General features: G+C 40.9%; 2 protein-coding genes across 7 annotated transcripts in view; one reads left to right on the top strand and one right to left on the bottom strand.

Moving 5' to 3' along the window:
- Positions 1-534: 534 nt before the first annotated feature.
- Positions 535-16,673, bottom strand: nlgn3b (neuroligin 3b). 2 transcript variants are annotated; one of them, XM_084941980.1, is made up of 7 exons: positions 16,262-16,673; positions 12,312-12,982; positions 10,673-10,720; positions 9,703-9,852; positions 8,642-8,827; positions 5,843-6,632; positions 535-2,659 (listed from the first exon to the last, which is right to left on the bottom strand). In XM_084941980.1, exons 2-7 carry the CDS (start codon positions 12,790-12,792, stop codon positions 1,861-1,863), a joined length of 2,454 nt encoding a protein of 817 aa, XP_084798106.1. In that variant the 5' UTR covers positions 12,793-12,982; positions 16,262-16,673; the 3' UTR covers positions 535-1,860. The 2 variants fall into 2 exon arrangements, with proteins under 2 accessions (XP_084798106.1, XP_084798107.1); XM_084941981.1 differs by lacking the exon at positions 10,673-10,720 and having other exon boundaries at positions 16,262-16,672.
- A 3,409-nt stretch (positions 16,674-20,082) lies between these two features.
- cchcr1 (coiled-coil alpha-helical rod protein 1) overlaps positions 20,083-23,594 on the top strand; it is a 7,826-nt gene continuing 4,314 nt past the window's right edge. Inside the window, exons 1-9 of one of the 5 annotated variants that reach the window (XM_084941975.1) lie at positions 20,083-20,368; positions 20,636-20,924; positions 21,008-21,175; positions 21,322-21,439; positions 21,659-21,853; positions 22,060-22,223; positions 22,338-22,452; positions 22,629-22,739; positions 22,872-22,892. In XM_084941975.1, coding sequence (XP_084798101.1) covers positions 20,299-20,368; positions 20,636-20,924; positions 21,008-21,175; positions 21,322-21,439; positions 21,659-21,853; positions 22,060-22,223; positions 22,338-22,452; positions 22,629-22,739; positions 22,872-22,892 — 1,251 coding nt within the window. In that variant the 5' untranslated portion in view covers positions 20,083-20,298. The remainder of the gene's footprint in view (positions 20,369-20,635; positions 20,925-21,007; positions 21,176-21,321; positions 21,440-21,658; positions 21,854-22,059; positions 22,224-22,337; positions 22,453-22,628; positions 22,740-22,871; positions 22,893-23,594) is intronic. The other 4 variants (XM_084941976.1, XM_084941979.1, XM_084941977.1 and 1 more) reach the window with 4 other exon arrangements.

The raw sequence follows: 23,594 nt of genomic DNA, 5'->3' as shown, positions 1-23,594 counted from the left end.
CTAATCTAAACCTAAATTAACCTCACATCTTTTAAATTGCTTCACTGGAAATAATCGAGATTCCACTTATTCAGCATCACATTCAAACTATTTAACAATACTGGACTTTAAATTCCAAATTATAACTGAACTGGAGACATCTTTTTTTGCAACTCATCAGAAAACACTTCAGCTGGAGAGTTAGGTGTGCTGAAATAGTGTCAGCTGATGCAGCATCCAGCTGCTAGCCTCAAGCAAAGAAGAGAAGCCAGTTACAGAGGTCTGTTGATCTCACTTCTTTATCCCCAGATTTTCAAATATCTTACATGATTTTTTTTAGCGGCTTACCATGGTTTTAAAAAACACTCCAGGAACAGTGTAACAGTGTAAATGCAGCACAGTTCCCCTGTAACTGCATCTCTAAGGCTAATCATGACCTAGATATTATACAGCTTAGGACTACCTTTCTTGACATATACGATTTATAAGTTGTCATTATACCTGCTTTTCCCCTATAAATTGTGTTCAAATCCCAGATTCGGACAAGACTCATCATTAGTTCCAAAAATCTTTTAATAGCCATCTCATTTAGATTACCAGTAAACAATTTTATAGGTTCAAAGAACTCAAATCGCAAAGCTTGAGGTCCATCGTGTCCATTCAGTACAGAAAGACCCCTGGGTTTAGCTTGACAAGGGGTCCAAACCACTTGGAGAGGGAGCAATATTCTGCAAGGTTCATAAAACTGCTTTTTAAATGTGAATAACTGAATTGGTATACATACAGTTACAATGTAATTACAGTCATCTCTCTGAAGACCTTACAGTAGGCTTTTCATAAACAAACGACAAATGAAATGTTGGTCTAAGTTTATTCTGTACAAACAAGCCAAGCCAAAAGAACCATGAGTTTGGTTAGAGTAGGAAAAACACATCTTAAGCAATTTTCTCTTTATAGTGAAGCAGAAGATCTATTGCTACGATGTACTAAGCAAAAATGGAAAAGCACATAAAACAATAATATAGCAAGGCTACTCAAATAGACTACAATAAATTACACAATACTACATATGCAAAACCCAATGGTTAATTTCAACCAGTGCCTAATTTACATTTTTGTACTGCAGCTGTCAGCCACACACTCGCACCACACTCTCACAAACCAAGCCACACACACACACACACACACACACACACACACACACACACACACACACACACACACACACACACACACACACAGTGCTATAATTTGCACTACCAGATAGAAACATTTTGGGTAAATTGGACAGTTTTAACACATGTGACCAGTAAAACTTCAATCCATTGTTGGCATGACTCCACAGTAATTCCTCATGTAAGCAATGTGCTGTACAAGGCATTTTAAAGTAATTACAGTAAAAATACATTTTCATAATAAGCAATGTACCATGAGAAATATGTATAAAATAGCTTGATAATAGTAATAATAATACTGCTTTTATGCTTCTCCCAGATCTCATCTCTGTCCACCATGAGTTGTAATGTCACTTTGTTCCACGAGATCAAAATAGATATCACAGAGTAAGAAAAACTTCCCATACAAATCCAACTGTACAAACATTATACTAAGTTCTTGCTAGGTAAAGTTCCAAAAAAGCCAAAGTGGAAAATGAAATGCACTTTTTCTTTTCGACTGCCTTTGAAAATGATTATTATAAAATGACTCTGCAGTTAGACTTCCTATTATGAGAAAGCAAAGGCAGGATGTTCGCGGTTGTACACCTTTGGAAAAAGACAGAACATACATATTAAATCCTATTTTACCTACACATCCTAAATACAGCTTTACATTTCCATTTTTCATCTATGTCACATTTCTCATCTCTTTCTGGCTGCCAGGTTATACCCTTGTGGTAGAGTGGGTGCTGGGCAGGCCTGCAGAGCTGTAGCCAGCGGGAAAGGTGCTGTATGGACTCATGTTGGAAAGGCCCATTAGGGAGTTGGGGATCATGGTGATGTTGTTGGGGGTCATCAGAGGGATGTCGTCAGGGGAGCGGCGCTGACTGAGCGTATAGTCCAAACTGGGCGAGACGTGGAGAGGATTGTGAAGGGCCTCGCACTGGTTCCTTTGCTGGGATGACAAGGTCTCGTCTACTGTTGTGGTGTGGCTTGCATTATTGCCTTTGCTTTCGCGCTGCGGACTGGGCTGCTGTGAAGTGTCCTGGCGGCTGCGCTTGTCCTTGCGGTAGTACAGAGCAGCAAAGGCCAGAACGTTGAGGAACAGCAGTGACGCCCCGACAGCAATAGTGACACTGAGCTCTGTGGAGTAATCTCTCGGGTTTGGCATGATCAGAGGACCCATCTCTCTCCCTCCTTCTCCGCTACTGTGGGCAGTGGATAAAGGCGGGCGTCCAGTACCCCCAGACCTCTTGCCATTGGACTGGGTGGGATCCAGTGGTGTGACCTTGGTGGTGGTGGAGGAGTAATGGAACATGTCATGGAGGTTGTAGAGATGGGGCACCAGGTGTTTCCAGAAGGCTACTTTGGTTGCACGATAATGGTCACGGATACGAGGCTTCAGGCCAATGTGCAAGTACAGCTGGTCGTAGGGGTCATACTTGGACCAGGCTACCTCCTCAAAGCGGTTGGCCTTGGTGTGGATGAACTTGGTGTCCTGTGGCACTGGCTTGTTAGGATCCCTATGAAGACATCACAGGTAAATTTTAGCCTTGGAGGGAAATTAATTTCAATATATATTAACTTTTAGCACAATCCTCTTCAATCCTAATTCAATGAACATTAGATTTTTTAAATATGTGATTTGGCTTATATTTGCCCTAACATCAATGGGCATCACTATTGAAAATATCTACATCACTACTGTTTTAATAACAGGAGGGAAGTGCAAAGTATTTGGTTGTTACAGTTACTATTCTTAAACTTAAGTAGAATTTGCAGGAATTTCTACTTAGGTATTTTTTTTGGCATCTTTTTACTTTTACTCCCTACCTTTATCACAAATAACTCTCCTTTCTACTCCTTACATTTTTAAACAGGCTCATTACTTAAATTTTTACTTTAGCCATTTGAGGGGAGTTATTATATGCTGTCACTGAGCACCTTCAAACATCAGGCTGAATCTAAATGGAGGGAACAAAAAACATAAAAGACAACCCTACTGGTGTGTCAATCACCGGCGCTAACCATACACAAAGAGATTAAAGATTTTTTTTTTAAAAAAAATACAAATTTAGGCCTCATTTAGCGCTGTATTCAGGGGTTTAAGTGGACTAAATGATCTGGAATTATGTTTTTAGTGAAGGTGTTTATAAGTTGTGACTGCTAGAGCTACAGAAAAGAAGTGAACATAAAGGAAGAAATGTTTTTTTTAACTAGGAGGTGATTTTAAATTCAATATCTCTAAGAGTTCAACAAATATCAGCAAACAAAGTGTTTCTGTGCAGTTTGCCACACATCTACTAGCTAAAAGTATAGTTGTTGTTTTTGTTCCTCAGAGAGAGCAAAGAAAGTGAGATAACTTCACTTAGAAATGGAGAAAGATGTAAGAAAAAGGACGGGTTTATTTTTTACGGTTATTATTGATTATTTTTAAGGGTAAGGTCTGTTCGTTAAGATTTGAAATTGATGCTTATACGTAACATTCAAATTTCTTTTATACTAATATTTCGCTATTAAAAGGTTACATAAAGGTTGCAATTTCGTGAAGGGCATGCAGGTTTTCAGTAGTGTAGTGAAGTTTATAATGTTGTACTTTGTTGGACTGGTGCATGAGCGGCTGTGGTGTTCATGGTCAATGTAAGATTACATCAGTAGATTGAGGGTGATCGTGCTGTTTAGATTCACTCAATGAATCCTACCTTAGCTTTATACTGTCTAGGCTTTGGAAATCAGTTTATGCAAAAGCATCTGCTTATATCTTGTTGAATTCAGAGCAGCTACACAGGTCAGCTGATCTGAGCCTGTATACAAAAAAAATCTTAGTTCTAAGTGATTCTTTCCCCACCGCACCACCACAATCTTAGGGTTCACACACATGCCAAATCTCACTGACTATACACATTTTCCTGTTTAGCCGTTGAGGCAAAGTCTGCAGTTGAAGGCAAATGCAAACAGAGCTGGTTTTATTTATTCCCTTTGTTTGTCCTCTGCTTCAGTTCTGCATAACAGGAATTCAGGCCGAGTGCAATCATTAGAATTACAATTTAAGTTGAAATGGACTTTCTATTCCTATGTATTAATATTATTTTATGATGCTATTAATATAACATGAGATTCAGTTAATTTGGTCAAACTTTGAGTACATTTCACAGCCTGTACTTTTTCACTTTTACTTGATTAAAGAAGTTGAATTGGTACTCTTGGTGCTTTTACAAGATTTTTTTTTTTTTTAATTTTTTTTTTTAACAAAACCTCTTTTCTTGTACTTAAAAAAAAGTCTGGTAAAACTGCCCCCTCTGGTGAAAATGACATTAACCTCATTGCTCAGGCCCACAAGTCAAGTCCATAAATGTTGCCCTTCCAAATATACAAGGAAAGATAGCTTTTCCAATGAAATGCAATACAGAAAGAGGAGAGAAACCTTACCAATATATAAGCAAAACAACAGGTCAACACAATGTAATATCACAAACTCTCCTCAAGAGCTCAGCATCCCCTCATCCCCCACACACTGAAACAGCAGCCTATAGTGATCAGTGCTGCATATCTGCCAACCACTAGGGCCATCACCCACAAAGATTCATTGCAGTTGTGCATTCAAAATGAAGGAAGACTCTGGCATGCAGCAGGGGAGCCCTCCACCACAACTCACTTAGATGTCTTTTATCTTCAAACACACTTAGTAAATCTTTGCCTTGGTATGATGAATTGAAAAACAAAGCTGTCAGAAAAAAAGGTGCAGAGCTCCACTCCAACTCCACATCCTACTGGAAGCCTTTCAGTTAGTGCAATTTGATCTTTGCTTGTTTTGGGCAAAATAAACTCACAATCGCTGAAAATTGAAGACAGATATATAGATGAATGTGCTGCATTTTTTTGCCTCCTTGTAAAATCGATTAAAAAAAAAGCTAATCTGCCAGAAGGAAAGACAGATCCTGAGTGAAAAATAAGAGTTCGTCTCTAAACACTTATTTATTACCAGCATTTATCTGTAATACAAGTCGACGTATTTCCGTAGTGACAAAGTGAGTCACTCCTATCAAAAAACACAACTCACTAAAGCTGGCCTTAAATTTATAGAGCACATCTAAACTGTGTCTTCAAACTTTCTCTTCAGCGTAACCTTTTTGTTAAACACCAATGAACTGCTTTAAACATTTATGCGAATGAAGCTGTAAATTTTATTAGCCCTTACCTTTCGGACAGCTGCCCAAAGTGATGAAACTGTGTTATGTGCATTACACCAGGTTTTAGAGATAGCTAAACAAGACTTTGACTGTTTAAAAAAGAGACTAAATAGATACACTCAGTTTTGTCAGCTGATATGACTGTGCTGGACTGATGTCTGATTTTTTTAGGATTTGGCATTATGTATGCAGGGAAGCAATTAAGTTCACAGGTATGGGTGCAGAGTTAAACTGTTTTTAAAACATTTTTAATGAGGTCAAGCCAGTTGCAGCAAAGGTAAGGAGACCTATTGCACAATAAGTTGTCTAAATTAAAATCTTTTTAATGTCAGGAATTGATGCAAAGCAATAAAAACTAAAGCACAATTTGGGGACAGTTATGTTATTTCACAATCATTTCTAAGCCAAGACAGGAATATGAAATTAGAATGAATGGCAATTTAATGCATTTCAACGAATGTGTAAATGAGTCACATTCTTATTACTTTACTTTTTGCTGAATCCACTGTTACTCACCCACTTTTCGCAAAGTTGGTCCAATAAGTCATAACCACAGCGCTGAGCATGATATCGTTCCTGGAGAAATTACAGGGGAACAGATCAGTTGGGCCCACCATGGGGATGCCAAATACATAAGGCACCTCATCTCCATGCGCTGAGTCTGACCACACTGGCTTCATAAGGCTCTGGCAGTGGTGGTAGAAGGCGTAGAAGTAGGTGGGCGAGCCGTAGCGGGCGTGTAGGTCAGCCGTTACCACCGACGGCTCCACCCACTGGTGGTCAGTGAAGAGGGCCACCAGGGTCTTCCTCCTAGTTTCTGGGTTGTCCTTGTCAGCCCAGTCTGTGTACATGAATTTGATTGTCTCCCTCAGTGTGTCCTTCCCTTCTGGGTAGCCATACAAACTGTCCACAAAGTCGGACACAGCAAAGTCAAAGTCGCTGCCCGACACACCGTCTTCCAGGTCCATCACATTCTCCACAAAGCGCAAGCCCTCTCCCTGATTAACACCCAGCATTATATCATAGTTAAGGAACTCGCCCTGCTCCATCAGGATCTCTGGGTCGTCTGGGATGACATCACCATCGATGACAGGGCCAAAAGCCACGCGGTAACGGGCAGCCTGGATGTCTTGCTCAACCAGCTCTTTAGCACTTTTCTTCTGCAGGCAGGACACCATGTCCACTGTGTCCAACACATTGCAGCCAACCCTCTCAGCAAGCATGCGAGTGTACTTGACTGGCTGGTAGTTGACAGCCCAGCTGGACAGCGCTGAACCACTCTGGATGATGGCTCTGTGGAACAGACCTTGGGAGACAAAATTCAGAACAAAAACACACAGGAGAAAGGCACAGAGAACATAGGTTAACCAGCAAAATCATATTTATTAACAGCATTCCTGACTGCCAGGAGCAAATACATGATTTACGTTGCATTAATTGGTATTCATAACTAAATCTAAGGCTGGCTGCCAGTTGCTTCTTGTGGCAACAAGATGAAACAAGGCCACATGTGACGTACTTTGATTATTAATCAGGAAGATTAGAAATACAAAGAATGATAAGGCCGGCGAGTTGAGCAGATGAGACGCCGCTAAGTAAAGCAGCGGGTAGAAGAAATAAATTAGTAAAGAGGAATGTTGCTTCTTCTTCTGAGAATAAGAAAAACGCCAAAAAGAAAATCCATTCTTTTCTCGGCTGATTTCTAATTTGTCTCATGTGGCGTCTTCTCTATATGCAGATGACAGGGAATGCACATCAAACCAATTTCAACTCGGCTCAATTTTCAGTGAGGAGGTTCCAGTTTTCCTTACACTGGTTATGCACAGAGCTACTGTAATTGCAGCAACGTTATTGGCGTCCTGCTAACAAGCTGCTTAGCATACACGTAGCTTGCTGGTGCCAACTCTGTGGTGCAGGGGTGTGTGTGCAGAGAGCTGAATATGCAGTTACCCTGATCCTTCAGTGTTGATACAGTAAACACGCTGCTCTGTTGAATTGTTTATATGCAGTGCGTCACCACTGTTTCTGGGGATTTTGTTTCTAGCACCTAAAAATGACAAGTGATATGTATCAACTCAGAAATACTCTGCTGGGGTTAAGGAAGAGCGTTCGCTGGAAAAGCAGTGCAGGGCAGTGTCACTTTCTCCTTCCTTTGCTGTCATTTATTTCAATTTTGTAGGGCAGCAGCTAGCTAGACTTCAAAGACAGCCGGAGGTCTTTGTGCATTTGCTGCAGCCGAGCTAGGACATCCAATACAAACCTCACAAAGGACGGCTCCCGCAGTCTCCCTGTCCGCGCATAGATGAAAACACACAATTTCTGTCCTTCTCGTGATTTTTTCCAGCATCAATGGGAGAACCAGGGCAATAATACAGCAAAGATAAGATGTTCAACTCCCAGCAGGCCATCCATATTGAAATACACATCTTTGATTCTTGCAAGGAGCTTTGGATGACTGTAAATCAAACAGCATGTTTTATTGTTACCTAGTTTTCTTTTTACCGAGTGTCAGAAGATTCCTGTAGGTAATGTATATCCTTTGCAGAAGAATTTCAATTAAAATCAAAGTGTCTTACATTGTTCACAATATATGAAATAATTTGGTTTAAAGTATGTTTTCAGTTACAACACTAATGCAGCAGTTGTGTGTGTGTGTGTGTGTATGAGTGAGAGAGCGAGAGAGAGAGAGAGAGAGAGAGCCAGAGCCGTGGAGGAGGGGTTTATCAGTTTTTAATGAGAATATCTTTAGAATTCGGACTGCTTCATTCTCATGCCAACCTTGTCTTTGGTAAACAATGTCTTCGCTCAAGGTTTTGCAATGACGGACGACAAACACACAACATCGTTGGTATTTTTAAATCATTTTCGGACACTGCAGGTAGGCACACAAGGGTAAACAAACATGACGCCGAGAGACTGAAATATAAATGAGTTGGAATGGTAAAAACTGATGGTCACAGGTGAACTCGAAGACATGCTGAAAACTTTATAATGCCAGTGGGCTTCTTTAAGAGCTTCACGTTTTAAGAGGCAGAGCTTTTAGCCTGATTAGATTGAGTAGAGGGGAACAAAAGCAATCACTTACTTAACGAATACCCCCTTTACCCTACTCCCATATCATAACACTTCATCTCCCTGCCAGAGCATTTGGAGCTTCATTTGGAGAACAAAACTCTAAAACTGCCCCCCGTCAAAACCTCAGGTTCATTGATATACTGGTGCTGAATTTTGGCATTAGTTATAGCCCAAACAGCAGGGATTAACAGCACATCAAAGTGAGAGACAACTTCAAAAACAGTGATTGCAGATTCCTACCCTCTGAGTGGTGGGATAGAGTCAGCAAACTGACGCAGGAAGCACCAATTCCAGATCCAAAAACCGTGATGCGACTGGGGTCTCCTCCAAAGTACCCGATATTTTTACTTATCCAGCGTAGGGCTTGAATCTGGTCCAGGAGTCCGTAGTTTCCTTTTGCTGCCTGGTCACCAGTACTGAGGAAGCCTGGTGTATACAGAGAGACAACAGAGCCAGTGATGAAGAAGAGCTCGACCAAATATGTCACAGCTTTGATCTAAAGCTGTAGCCCAGCGGGGAGTCTGAATGAACTGACACCATTCCCCCTCAGGTGTAAATATGTCTTTGCTCTCTCCCACAGCGTTCCACTACCTTAGCCGACTCCTTGTAATAGTCTTCCAAGCAGCAGCGCGCCTTACCAAGCGATCCAGGCTCCGCTGCTCGTGAAATTTCAATGCTCTCCTCATAAGAGTGACTTCATAACGTTTAATGTAATGTAAATAAACCTTTTATTTCCAGAAGTAAATGTCATTAAACTACAGCGAGGTCACCGTTGCTCTTACACTTGCTCTTGTTACTGATCCGCTTGTCAAGTCTCATCCAAACACCTTACTGTTTTGAATGTTAAACACAGGGTGGAGGGTGTGGGGGGGCTTTCGACCTTGTAAATGCCTGCGAATGGCGCTACCCTCCGTAGCGTATTTAAATTGTTTTACTTCGAAGAAAGGCTGATAATCTTGTACAGATTAGATAAATCCATCTAAAAGAAGATAAATTGTGTTTTCAGAGTGGGTATAAAACAGATTGTGTGAAACAAGGACATGGCATGATAAGTGTTTGCATAGCTTTTCCTCTGAAGACAACATTTGTATGCAGATCAAGCTACACTATGCTACCCAGATCTCAGGAAGCTATATTTCCTTGTACAGCTTTCCACTATAGTTTTCTCTCATGTCTGTACTACATTTTATACGGTAATGACAGCAGCACAGTTGATGCTAATGACAGTGGTGACAGTTTATTCTCCCAAGTTCAAGCAGGACTAAATGTGTTGTTTGAAATGCCATTAAAATGTACCGCACCTAGGATTCCAATTCTGTAGTTGAGCGTGACGACGACAACATTTCCATAACTGGCCAAAACGCTGCCGTCCATCATGTTGCCGGTGCCCTCCATGTAGGAGCCTCCATGGATGTAGACCATCACGGGCCGCGCTTCGGAGTCCCTTATATCTGCAACATCGACGCACACATACACACACACACACAGATGCTAGGCAAACACCTGCAGAGGTGGGGGTGGAACAGCAGTGAAATGTAGACTTAAAGGAGAACTGTTACTAAAACTTTATGGCCCAACCACTTCAGTATGAGGTATGGGAAAAGACTGCTTAGAAAATGTGCTCAGAAGCAAGCTAGGGTGGGAGGCCTGTGGTCTGGAAGCTGTAATGACAAATGGCAAATATGCTCTGACACGTGTGTATGAATAATAAATAATTAACCACAGTTTCTATAGTGCATGTGAGGTGCGGGAGCAAGCATTATGTATAACATGCATGCGTAAGCAGTATTAAAAACCCACAAATTTGAGACTGTCTATGTTTAGACCTAACTTTATAGATATGAAGTGGAAGGTGTCACAATACTAGGAGCTCTTTCTATTTATTAGTATGAGCTAAGAAGGAAACAGTCCTCTGTTTTCGCTATGAACAGAAAATCTATATTTCATGTTTTGGGGCCAATTTATTATATTGACGAATGACTGTCTTTACAAAGGACTATAAGACAGATAAGTAATAATGCAATCTCTGGATCAATGTGCATGAAAATAGAGATATAGCACTTACTGAAAGGATTGCAACTGTGTTCAGTACAAGACCGAGATGCACTAACAGGAAACTTATGTAATCATAAACCGGATAACATTTTTCTTATTCCTCTTCAAATAAAAAGAAACCCCCGCAGTTCTTTAGGAAAGTCAAAACAAAGGAGTGTAAGATCTTCATGAAACTAAAAGAATCCATGCATCAAGACTTTGAGCTCTTAAAAATACCTTCAGATATATGTATCTCAGCCGCCCCTTTTTTCTTGTGTTGGCTCCCTGGGATTCACATAAGAAAAAAAAAAAAAAAGAAGTACAGAATTCAAAATAGCATGGTTGACTGTGCCTCTTAAATAATATACTGTCGGTCCAGACTTTCCTCGGTACAAAAAAGGTAGATGAAGTTAGGTATAATGTTAGTGTTAAGACGCTAACATTATGACACAAAATGATTACTGTTTATAATTCAGGTTTTAACAAATTGGTATTACCCGTTAAATCTTTTGTAAGTACGCACACATGCACATACACATGCTGTTGCCTTTGAACGCTTCAGTAACCGTGACAGCGAAGGATACACGTATCTTGGTTCATCCTTCTCTCTATATTTAGACAAAGTGTCACGTTGATTCTTTGCAAAGGGAGTGGAATATAAGGTATATAGTGTTTTGGTGAATAGTGATAAAACTCTGAATAGTGCAATATTCAGAAACAGCCTGTGTAATGTGACAGGACGAGACAGACCACTGGAGGTAAGTGAAAAAGGGGTTTCACATCAGTGAAACAGGTAATAAAGTCAGAGCATGCCCCAGGTGCCTTTTAAATAAACAATGAACAAGTCTGAAGAGAGAAAAATGTATAGAAGAAAAGGGCAATGTTACTCTGAAATAATGTGTTATTTAACCTGTTTGTGGCCAGATGAGTAGGCCTGTTGGAGGAACTCATTCGAGGGGCTGTGGGGCTGCACCATTTTGGACTTCTACCTCTCAAGGAGGCTGTTTATCTGTTGTTGCTATGCTACCAGAGAAAAGCCAGTCAAAGCGTGGCATCTTACAAGTTGAACACGGCTAAACTTTCAGCCCCCCCCCATTATGTCAAATACTCTGGAGGGAAGCTGTAACTGTAAGAAACCAAAACCTAATTGAAGTAACCTGAATTAAAGAACTCTGTTTGTCAACATTTGATTTAGGGAACACGCAGCATTACCGTGGTGTTACACTGTGCTGCTAATTTGCAGATTCACTCAAAATGTTTCCTCGCTGGTTCATTTCACACTTCTATTAGTTAGAAGAATAGGAGGGGATTCAGCATGCGATAGACGGTTGACTCCTGTACCTCACTAATTAGCCCCCAGCAGACATGCTGTCGGAGCAAAGCAGTGATTCGGTAATTTTAAAGAAGTTTTAGAAAACATGGAAAGCTAGCACTTTTACTTTTACTAGCACTTCTGTAATTTCCACTGGTGCTGTAGGCTCGTTATTTTAAAAAATACCAAAAATCTCATTTAGTTAAAGGGGGGACCAGTGCTTGAACAACACCTTGGCTCTGAAGTGCTTCACTCGATATCTGTTGCTGGGAGAACATGCACATGCCTCAGTCTGTCTATGTTTAGGTATGCAGAGGATCAATTAAGTGGCAACAGGGAAAACTCTTTAGTTGCCTACCAAATCATTACCCCTAATGTGACAGCAACATGTCAGACAATGATGACATTGCACTGGGCAGTAAATCAGCCCTTGCTGGCAGCAGTGGCATGGATATTGGTTACACGCATGCTTTATGATGATCACAGCACAACATCAGGGCCACGATAAACAGTGATCAATGGACGTGGAACGCCATCGCTGTCCTTTTTACCACACCAACTCACCATCGTCTGTTGGAGCGTAGATGTTTAGATACAGGCAATCCTCGCTCTGATCCTGAATGTATGTGGCCACTGTGTCCAGGTTATAGGTGAACCATATTGGCATCATAATCTCTGGCACAGTGTTGTGGATGTTCTGAGGGCAGACGGGCATGAAGTGGGTAGCGTTCTTGATACCTGACCAGGAGGAGGGCTGATCAGGGGGCATGAAACGCTTCTCGCCCAGAGGTGGGGCAGCATAGGGGACCCCGAGATACTGATCTACTGGCCTGAGGACCTCACTGGGCACAGGAACCCTGAGGCCGCGCAGTTTCCCATACTGGGTGGTCACAGTTGGGTAAAATTTCTGGCTTGTTGCCCTGGTCAGTGACCAGCAGGAACATAATATCCACCAAAGAAGAGCACAATGGGTGATGGTTACAGTCCCTTGCCGATGTAGCAGGTGTGCAGGCAACAGATGGTCTCTAAATGTAGCCAGCCACATGGTCTGGGCAAGATGGTGCCCTTGCACAACACAAATGCACACTTTAGTGTCTATTCAGTCCCTCTGCACTGACCCTGTCAACCAGACATCACTCACTGCGCCTTTAGATCTGACAGTTATAAAATCCGAATACACCTCAACCAGGTATCGAGCGCCCCCACTTCCAGCTTTCATTGCAGGGAACACAGATCTGAAAACGAGAGGATTTGACAAATTAGACCAGAAAAACATGAAAATGTGTGAAAAGAGTGAAAAAAACAAAAAATATCCACATAAATGATATTTTTAATAAAAGCATTACCTTCCTCCAGTTTAGCGCTAAACACACACACTGGCTTGATAATAACCTTTTTATGCTTGCTCATGCACAAATCACTGAATACTGATCTTTGTGTATCAGTGGAGGAGGCGATAGGGAAAATCTGAAAAACCCATCTGCTGTGATGTTGGAGTGGCGCTGCGAAACCATCTCTAGCTAAAAGGTGTTAAGAACTCAATTTCTTATGTAAAAGCAACACAGAGCAGAAGAGACAAATCTTTGATAAGTACCAAAGCAAGATTAAAAAAACGGTGCGCTCGCGGAGAATAAATATGACTCGACTGGAATGTTTCAGTGTTTAATTTATTTCAAAAACCCCAAATCATAAGTGCAGTCTTTTCTTTTTTTTTTTTAAGTCTTTCAGTGCATCTAAGCAGTACTGTCAGCTGTTGACATGATACATAATGGAAGTGATGAACATTCGCAGAACAAACATGCCTGATGGGACCCAAACCTCTCCACAGGGTGGAGTATTTCGAAAAGCCTTTATGTCTGTAACTGCTCTGCACTTTTTGCTTCCACTACTTTCAGGTGTCATAAGTGGTAAGTCAGTGAATGGAGAGTTCAAGGCAGGATGATTTATTTTAGCTTTTGGATTTTTACTGCCTTTTCTAGTTTTTAACCACTACAGTTTTCATTTTCTAGAAGAACTGCATAACAGCAAAGCGCAAAACAATGGAAGCTGCAAAATGAATTCCTTGATTTTTGACCTGTTAGTCCTTCAAGTCACTGAACACATATTAACACATATTAGTCTATCTCCTACCTCACCCCAAATGCAATCACCAGGTACCTAATAATAAGTAGTTACTGGTGTGTAAGCGTCACACACAGTCACCCCAACCACATGTGTGCACAGTGGTAAAATAAAATTTAACCTTACCCCATGGAGACCTATAGAGAATAAAATGCATAGTTTCTCATCCAATTAACAATGCTCTAATACAAAATTCATCCCATCTTAGTCCTTATGGTCTAGGACAGCAGTAGGTGTGATGTGCTTAACATCAGGTTCACACTGGTATGTCAATAGGCAAAGCAAAAGCAAGCTTGTTAACCTATTTAGATTATTGATAAGCACTTCACTGAGGTTTGTCAAAGCCTGCTGCTTAACAGCTCCATTTTTAACCCGATGAACCTAACTAATAAGAAAGGGAGCAGTTTCTTCCCGCTATTATAAACACTAATTAACCATAGCCGTGGCGCACCGGTTTTCCTTGTTCTCTGCAACATTTTGTTTACACTGGCAGGGACACAAACACAAACAGGCAGCTCTTCCTTTTCTTTTGCAGGTGCTGTGCATCAACCAATATGAACATCATTACATTATTCCCATTTCCAGGCAATGAGACAATTCAGATACATTTTTATTCTCACACTAGCACCGAGGTTCATTTGAGAAATATTGTAGATCTGTGCCTGGGGCCAGCTTTGTCTGTATTAATTAACAGTTATGAATGTTCCACCAAAAGCCAAAAAGGACAAGACTTGTTCTATCCCCTATCTTTTATACGACAATGATGTACAGCTCCCACGACATTTAAATGGGAAAGATAAAGAACCGGATTTTTTTTCTTTTTTTTTTTTCTTCTGTATATCAGGGCACATCTCCTGGTTTGAAAGTGACACAGATAATAAATCATTTGGATCCATTTAGAGGTGAAAAAGCCTTCTCTCTCTTCACAAAACCTGCTGTGAAATCATTATCCATTATGAAATTAGCGGTAACATGCTGTACAGAGGGAATCACTAGTCAGACTTGGTTAGTTGTCTCTGGTTTAAGAAGCAGCAACAAAAAAAAAAGGCAATGCTGGAGATCGAGGAGATAATATGTGGACTTAAAATGAGAGGCATTACCTTCCTCATCACACATTTGCAGTGTTGCTTTCAACCCATCGGGACGTTTTTCTCCATCTGACATCCAATCAGAGTCCTAATTTAAGTGTCGGAGCAAAGCTGAGGTGGTTTCTTTTGGGGCTGTACCTCATATAAAATACTTATTTTGTTTCACTGACGTCACTGCAGACAGTCAAAGCGCCTGCATACTGCTTTCCCAACTTCTTCTGGTGTGCGATGGGACAGATGTGGATAAAAGCTTTATAGCTTACACCAAATGGGCCATGTAATAAAATTGAGCTATCACTCAGTCAAGTATGATACACCGCAAGTTATTTAGCAATTTAGACTGGCAACATGCCCAGAACCCAGTAACTAAGTTATATTTAAAAAAAAAAAGAAAAAAAAGAAAAGAAACTGTTTTACAACCATAATGTTTTACTCTAACAGGCTTGTTTGCACTATGCACACACACATGTGGGTGCGCCACATCGGTGGTTTAAGTGAATACCTAGCTTCCCTGAGGCCAAAATACTTCAAATCCCATTTGACTGACTTGATCCTAGTTACAAACCTATTAGAATGATTGCTGTAATCATGTTTCACTCCCACCATTACTATCTCTACACCTACATCATTGACAGGCACACAAATCAACTCCAATTCACCACTAATAAAAAAATATCAACAACATCTTATCGACTGGATCCTGGTAGCCCGGGGCCCCCCCTGACATGAAAAGATTGGAGAAGGAGCCTGTGTCAGACAACAGTGGGCTACCGAGCTCCCAATGCCCTTGTAATTCGACTGGTGTGGATCAAACCCGTTTTAGTGGATTTCCCAAATCCCCCTAATTTTGCAAGGCAATAAAGAGGAGCAGGGATTGGTGTAGGGGTGAAAAAACATCCTCCGCGGAAGGTGTAGGTAGCACTCAAACATAATGATCACTGCTTTATAAATTAATGCAAGGATGCAGACCAGAGAAAACCAAGCCACAGCCCACGTAGCATCGACAAACTGCTGTAGTGTGTGTGTGTTTGTGTGTGTGTGTGTGTGTGTGTGTGTGTGCGCGCGCGCGCGCCTCACGTTGTGACTGGGAAGCTTGTTTAATCTAGGTCTAGGACGGTGTAATATTGGATAAAATGGGGAAAATAAAACACCGAGCACAGAAAAGAGCCACTGTGGTAAATCGCAAAGCAATCGCTTTAAAGAACACAGTCAACCCAGATGTCAGTGATCAATCTGAACAAAGATTCGTCTCATGGAGAGAAGAAAAAAGGCATTAAAAATATCAGAATCATTAGGTTAACTCACCTGCTTATTCACAAGCTAAGACGCGCTCCATCTCGAGATTTCCTCCATACTATGCCCGTCAGTTACATAAAACAATATGTTTCGTGCGTGTGTGTGAGTGTGAGTGGAATATTTCTCCGGTTTCGGTATCAAACGCGCAGATCTTCACTCTTATCTCCTGCTTCGCACAGTCTGTGTGCTTTGCGCATTCACGACGCCAAGGTCAGGAGCGCCAACGGTTTTAATGGAGCGCCCACCATAGAGATCTCTCTACGGCGCCCACTGCTAGCGCGTTACTAGGCAACCACCGGGATACGCCGGTGCATTAAATTCACCATCCAAAAAACCCGACTGAATCCCAATTTAGAAACCATTAACTAAGCACCTTAACCTCGGACTGCACTCATGGGCGCACACGTTTCGTGTAGAGGTAAAACCCATCTACGACTGACCACATCAAAAAGTAAAGTGAGCAGGCCTGCACGGACAGAGAGAGAGAGAGAGAGAGAGAGATCACAGACACATTTGCATTGGCAAAAGCCTTTTTAGCAAATTGTGACAACAACGGCAAAATAGAAAATGTTGCAAACCACCCTCCAGTGTTATCCCATGCTTTGCAGCACATGTTAGACCTGATCACACCCTCGTAGTAGAGTCATTAAAAAATCTTATTCGTACTAGATCTACACTACACAAACAATCAGACTGAAGATGCAAAAAACAAACAAACAAAAAAACTAGTTAAATGCTGTGAGCCAAAATGACCACAGGTGCTAGGAAACCAGTCTATGACAGGTAAGGGGGAAAATATATCTTCCCCAAAAAACAGATCATTCCAGTAATTGTTTTTTGTTTTTCTCTAGCTTGCTGACTTTCTGTTTAAGCACCTGTATGTGGGGAATTGGGCTTATGCTTTTGTTGCATTCAGTGGTTAAACTAAATCTAAAAATATGAACATCACACTAGAATCTGTCCCAACGATACAGATGAGTTATGAGACAAAGTCTGGGCAGTTGCTGACAGGGCAGACATATTCCCCCACATATCCTTTTTTTTTTTAATAATGCCCAGTGGTCACAGCTATGATGCACAGCTGAGGGATCATTTCTAGACTTCTTGGAGAGAGATGCTGCCCAGTGTAGTGTGCTTCAAGCTGGGTTACAAATGAAAGCTTTTTACAGAAATGAAAATATTTTGCATATATGTTGGTTCCCATGCAGGGAACAATCCCTGTTTATTACAATGAGTTTCAAACGCATCTGACCACATGAACAGAATACTATTGGTTATCAAAGGACAAAAACATTGCAAATCTAACAGTCGCCATTTATTCAATTTTAGCGTTATTTGCCTAACTCAGTCAAAAAAAGCCAGAAATAAATCTACCAGGTCATTTCTTAGTGACCTCTCTAGCCTGAAGTCTTAATCCTACAGCTGGCCTGATAGACCCACATCTTCCTTTTAATCAGTGTTGCCTGACCCTGTGGTACCAGGTCTGGGTCACACACTCACCTGTGAGCTCCTGTGTAAGATTTGTAAGGCTGCCAGATGGGTTAGGAATGATCCTGCTTAAGTTGCTTTCAGAAAAGGCAGAGAAATGCTGACCTGACAGTATCTGTATGTACACAGCTGGCAATGCCCTTGTGGTAACAAAAACAGGTCACTGTCACTGAAGCAGACAGACACATCCACCTGGGTGGGTAAAAGTATGAGATGCACTGACTAATGAGGAACCAGTTTTTCACAAATGGAGATCTGAGCATTTTAACCCAAAATTTGGGTTTAGTTTAAAATCTAAAATACTGGGAAAATTATAGACCAGTTAGAGGAGTATGGGACTCATGTGACACTGTGATACAATAAAAACAAACTGAATTCAAAAAGAAGAGCGAAGGCTCTAATCAGAAAAGCAAGTCTGCAGAAGTTGGAGAGTTGGCTCAGTGCTGTGGTTGAAATGGGGTTCTCTGTAGGTTCTGCTTGTTCTACGGTTTACCTAAGAGAACTGAAGAGTGAACAAAAAGCAGACCTCTTCACTATTGCTTCAAGAGCCCTGCTAGAGCCCAACAAGGAACATTTCAGTCTGGACCCAGATCAATTTGCTGCCTGCCTTTATCAAAATAGCCTTTATAGCTTTCATGTACTACGTGTTTAATGCTCTGCAGGTGGTCAATGCTCACCTTGATTATAGAAACAAAGCTTACATACTAATTCTCTTTCTCCCTTTTGCTTTTTGATAAAGGTGAGTATTGTCTTTCTTTTTTGATTCCCTTTGCCCTTGTCAATCCATCTTCTCCTCTGCGATGTTCCTCAGGACCTATGCTGCAGTGCCCGCCTTGTGGTAAGAAGATACAATATCAGCATGTCCAAACAATGCACATCACTCCCACTGTACTCCCCAATCCGCCCTTTCACCACATTAAAGATTTTATGCAAGATGAACGCTATCATGTTCTACTGACATTTTCTCGGCGGTGTACCATATCATCTTGCATTTATTTGTGATCATTTATGGAAATGAATCAACGTAAAAGGTCTCTGTGTTGCTCAAAAATGCCATAAATAGATGATATAAAACTTTAATGAACCCCAGGGGGAAAGTGGGTCATAGCAGCAACAGAAAACAGGATATATTGTAGGTAACAGCAAACACAAATGTTTGCTGCAGACATCTGGGGAAAATAATACAACGGGATACGTGAAATATGCTTGTTATCATGACTGTTAGATAGCCAATGTTAGACAGGATTTTATCTGAAGGTGGTCACATGTGCACAGTTTGTGGATTTAAATCACAAATGTTGTGTGCGCAAAATGTGCATTACTGGAGGAAAGTAACACATGAGTAATCTACCGAAATTTGGTAATCAGAATTATATAAGGATACTAATGATTTTACAGTTGTGGGTAAAACATTTATAGACGCCCCTCAACCCCCAAAAATTCTGTTACGTAACCAAATTATCACCAATTGCTATTCAAACCTGCACTTATGAGCCTGCTCAGAGTGCCCTTTTCTGCAAGGCCGGCTGTATTATGCAGAAATGATGTGGCTGTCAGACACCCCTGGGTGTTCTTGAGGTGAGGGAGTCCCAGGCAAAGAAGGAATGTTGTAATTTTAGGTTATCACCTCATTAAGTGCATTTACATGAGACCCTTTACCACTAATTATCTAAATGGTATCCCTTTACATCTAGATAATGCCTGAATATAAATGGCTCACGTAACCACCTCCAAAAGAATGGAATGACACAGACTAATGATTTATTTAACTTATAAATATTTCTCCTATAATAAATATGATAATGTGTGTTTCTTATTGTCGAAACTTGTGGTTTCTGCACAAAGGGACAGGAAAGCTCATATATCATATTGTTTTCATAGTTTTTCTAACTAGTGTCTGTTGCTCAATGTTTTCATCTAAATAAAATATTTTCGAATTTAAATTTGCCCAGAAGGACAGTTAATTTAGTCCTCAGTGCCCCCTCTTCTCAACATATGCTACCCATCACAGTATACCTTCTGTGCTCCACCCACGGATGGTGCTATCGTTTAAGGATTACGCCCTGAATTTGGTCTATCAGGAGAGCTCTTCCAGTCGACGCTGCAAACGCTGCACTGAAACGCATACAAATAGGCGGCAATGCAGGGTTACGATTTAGGGAATATTTAAAGGCAGTTTACGTGAAAAAAAGAACTCCTGCAAGACTACAATTAGGGAAATGAGAACCCAAATACATTTTTATGCTCCTTCCAATTTCCCATGATGCACTGCGCCGTTTCAATATGTAACAGTTATGCCTAAATAAACTATTAAATTTGTTGAATTTCATATACGTATATACATGTACCATCGAAACCTTAAAATGTGGGTTATTTGAACCGAAAATAACGACTGACACGACCAAAAATTGCCCAAATCGAGAGCTCTGAATGTTGCTGTTGTACCCGTAACTAAGGCAACGGTGAAGAATGACGTGACTCGCGGGAGAACAAACGCTAAACGCACCACGGCAGCCGTGTACTGTTTCCTTCCTGTGTAATGGCAATAGTTATTTAACATGGAGAGACAAACTTTAGGGAAGGAGAGGCTGATAGTGCCCACTGACTTCACCTCACCAGTACTTCCGAGTAAGTTGCACCTAAATTCTTGTTACGGTTGAGCTAAATAAACTGTTAATTAGCAAATGTTAGCTTACAGTGTAGCCCACTTGGCGCTTACATGAACTCATGTTTAACTAGTAAAAGTGATTTTATACTTCACGATTAGGAAGCTGTCATGTTTATCTTTACTGAGCTTAGCGTAACAATATGCTTGTTTGGGAACATGGGGAACCTTATACTGGATTAGAGTAGCTAATGCATGCAGGCACATAGACACTGTTTTATTTTATGAAGGGGAGACTCCGGAGGACCTCATACCCCCATCGCATTTTGCATCAAGTGCCCATTCTGCTGGAGCAAACAGATGTGTTCAAATCCCGGCGACACAGCCACCCATCTCCTGGATAAACCAAGGCATGATATCAGCACCATCATCAGGGGAGCCAAGTCCTGCCAATCCATGGCTTGCCATCAATCAGGCCCAACAGGAAATCTTGGAGCTGAGGAAGGAAAATCAGAGGATCTTGATGCTACAAGGAGACAGCATAAGGACCCCTGATTATCGTTCAGATTGTAGAGCCAGGTATATCCACTACATGTTTTATATGGTCTGTCACTTGGGTGGCAATATGGACATATTAATGTGGTCTCTTTCCTTTTATGCAGATCAAAAGACAGAGGAGGTAATTTGTCTCGATGGGAATCAGAGTGGCAACTGGAGGCAGAAAAGCACAAGGCTGAAGCAGAGAGGTTAAAGGGGCAGGTGGAGGCACTAAAGGAGATTGCAGAAAGATGCAGGGAAGAGGTCAGAGACAAAGACAACACCCTTAGCAGGTAAGAGATGTGCTTGTGTCATTATGTGACATCTGAGTGATATTATGTATTTTTTCCCCACACATTTAGTATGTAACCTGACATTATGGAGGTCAGCAAATAACGGTTTTGAACAAGCTTAACTTGGAATAACCTTTGCACAACAGACACAGCCATGAGATGGAAGCAATACATACGGATCTATCCAAGGCTAAGTCTGAACTCAGCCAAATCAGAGAGGAGCTCAGTCTCTGCAGCGCACAGAAGGAAAAAATAAGCTCACAGGTAATGATGTTTACTGACAAAACATTTCATTTCGACACTCTTGTAGACATACATCACCTGAGAGTTACTGGCATTTTGTAACTTATTTTGGCAGTTTGCAGTTAAATTTGTTTTTGTACAGTTTTGTGATCCCAATAAAACATTTTAGTCACATTTCACAATAATAAGGTTAATAAAGTCTGCTTTTTCTGTTTGCAATATGTCTGTTTTTTCTCACAGCTTGAAAGACTGAAAGCAAAGTCTGAGGAGGAAATTACAAGGCTGAGGAGAGATGCTGAAAGGAGCAAAGAGGAATCCCGGGAGCTTGCTTTGAAGGTTGAAATGGGCAGGTTGCAGGCTGAAGAGGAAGCCAAACAACAGACTCTCAGACTATTAGAGCAACTAGAGGAATTTCGGAAGAACAAGGAGGTGGAGGTGTGTTTAAATGATCATAAACATTGTACTTGGGTGACCTCATTTAGGATTAAGGGCCTTAATCCAACAACAGCTAAGTATCTCTGAGCAGAACTCTGAGCACTGCCTTCACTCTGACTTTGCAAGTAATGTGAGAATGTGTAATTGAAGATGAATAAGTCATTATGTCACTATTTGTCTGTGTCTTAAACTTCCCTTATTTTCAGCTGCAACAGTTGAATGCATCCCATTATGCAGAGTTTGGTGCAGCACAAAAAACAAATGGTGAACTACAGGACCGACTTCAGTCAATGACCTCAGAACTGCTGCAGCTAAAGAGCACTCTGATGGAAATATCTACTGAGAGAAATGGACTAAAAGAACATTTAAGGTGCTTCATTCAATCTAAAACGGAACAGAACTAAAGCATTTAAAGCACTCTGTAGTCACTGTTTTGTGTGTGTGTGTGTGTGTGGTGAGGGGCATGTTGTTGTTTATTTTTCAGCCAAATGGGACAAGCTTTTGAGACACAGTCTGCTACATTGCAAAGCCTCAGAAATTACATCGGCCAGCTTGCACCAGAGAAAGGAGAGAGGGAACGATTAAATGAAGCTGTTGAGGTAGAGGCAATATATACAGTATTGATCGTAATGAGCATACTGCAAAGTAACTGCATGGGACTTTCAAATGTTCTTTTCACTAGAGTAAAGGAAGAACAGTAAAATATGAATGAGTTAATGTACAAATTATATAATTAATGCTAATTGTGTGTAATTTAATCTTGTCCATTTTGCAGAGGCTGAACAAAGAGAAAGCAGCTCTTCAGACAACTGCAGAGCTTTTGACAGTCAGGCTTAACTCTGTGAATGAGATACTCGTCCTCCAAGAAGAGAAAATGGTGAAAAAGGTGAGTGGGTTTTCTTTTCTTTCTAAATTTACATAGCAAAACATGATACAAAACTGTGTTTAAAACATCTGGTGATCAGCAGCAGTCTAATGTGAAACCAGCAGATACCTATGATTTTGTGTTGTCTCTAAGGATGTTTGCGGACCACGTAAGGTAAGAAATGTCAAACTGAATATACATCACAGACCACATTGAATAAGCTGGACTAGTGAAACACACCTTTCTTTCTGTGTATATACATTTAACTACACATGTAATATCTGAGATATCTTAATGAGAAGAAAGGGCTATTTTTGTACATGATAAAGAAATGCTGCTGTAGTAGATTAAAGAAATCTGTCAGCACAACTCTTTGGGTTTAAATTGAAAGAAATAAAAGTGTAAAATTACAGAGAACTACACTTCTGTATCCGTCTTAAGTTAACTCAGTTGAGTGCTCACTTCACATATGCGTACACTGAGTAGCGCTGCAGGAGACTGAAATATGATAACAGTTGGTAGAGATAGGTAATTATAGTAAACCGCTTAGTTTGTTGTTGGAGGCTACGTCCTCTGTGATGCTCTGTTATCACACAGTACTTTGGAAAGGTTTAGCCTATTTTAGATGTTGAGATTCTTACGTGTCATGGAATATCATCTGGGAGGCGTTTGGTCAGTCCCAGATTATTTACCTTGTTGCATGTGACAGCAGCTTCAAACATGCAGTCAGAGTCCTATATCATGATTGGAACAAACTCCTAAAAGAGATGGTATGGTATGGCCTTTACGGAGCCATTTCTCAACATCACTGAGTCAGTCTGGCATTATATGAAGAGATGTGAGCAACAGAAGGTCTTCAGTACACAAATGCATTTA

The sequence above is a fragment of the Perissodus microlepis genome, chromosome 10, assembly GCF_051167445.1.
Source record: "Perissodus microlepis isolate ML-2025 ecotype Zambia chromosome 10, ASM5116744v1, whole genome shotgun sequence".
Lineage (NCBI taxonomy): Eukaryota > Metazoa > Chordata > Actinopteri > Cichliformes > Cichlidae > Perissodus > Perissodus microlepis.
Note: the sequence above shows the minus strand (reverse complement) of the source record. Positions and strands in the feature narration are given on the sequence as shown.

Bases quoted from the DNA above. Each gene is read 5' to 3' on its own strand.
- nlgn3b (XM_084941980.1), bottom strand. From the start codon at position 12,792: ATGTGGCTGGCTACATTTAGAGACCATCTGTTGCCTGCACACCTGCTA. The intron at 9,853-10,672 runs GTATTTTTAAGA...TCGATGTTGCAG, and splicing joins TGAGATACATATATCTGAAG to ATATAAGGGACTCCGAAGCG. The intron at 8,828-9,702 runs GTGCGGTACATT...TGTATACACCAG, and splicing joins CTACAGAATTGGAATCCTAG to GCTTCCTCAGTACTGGTGAC.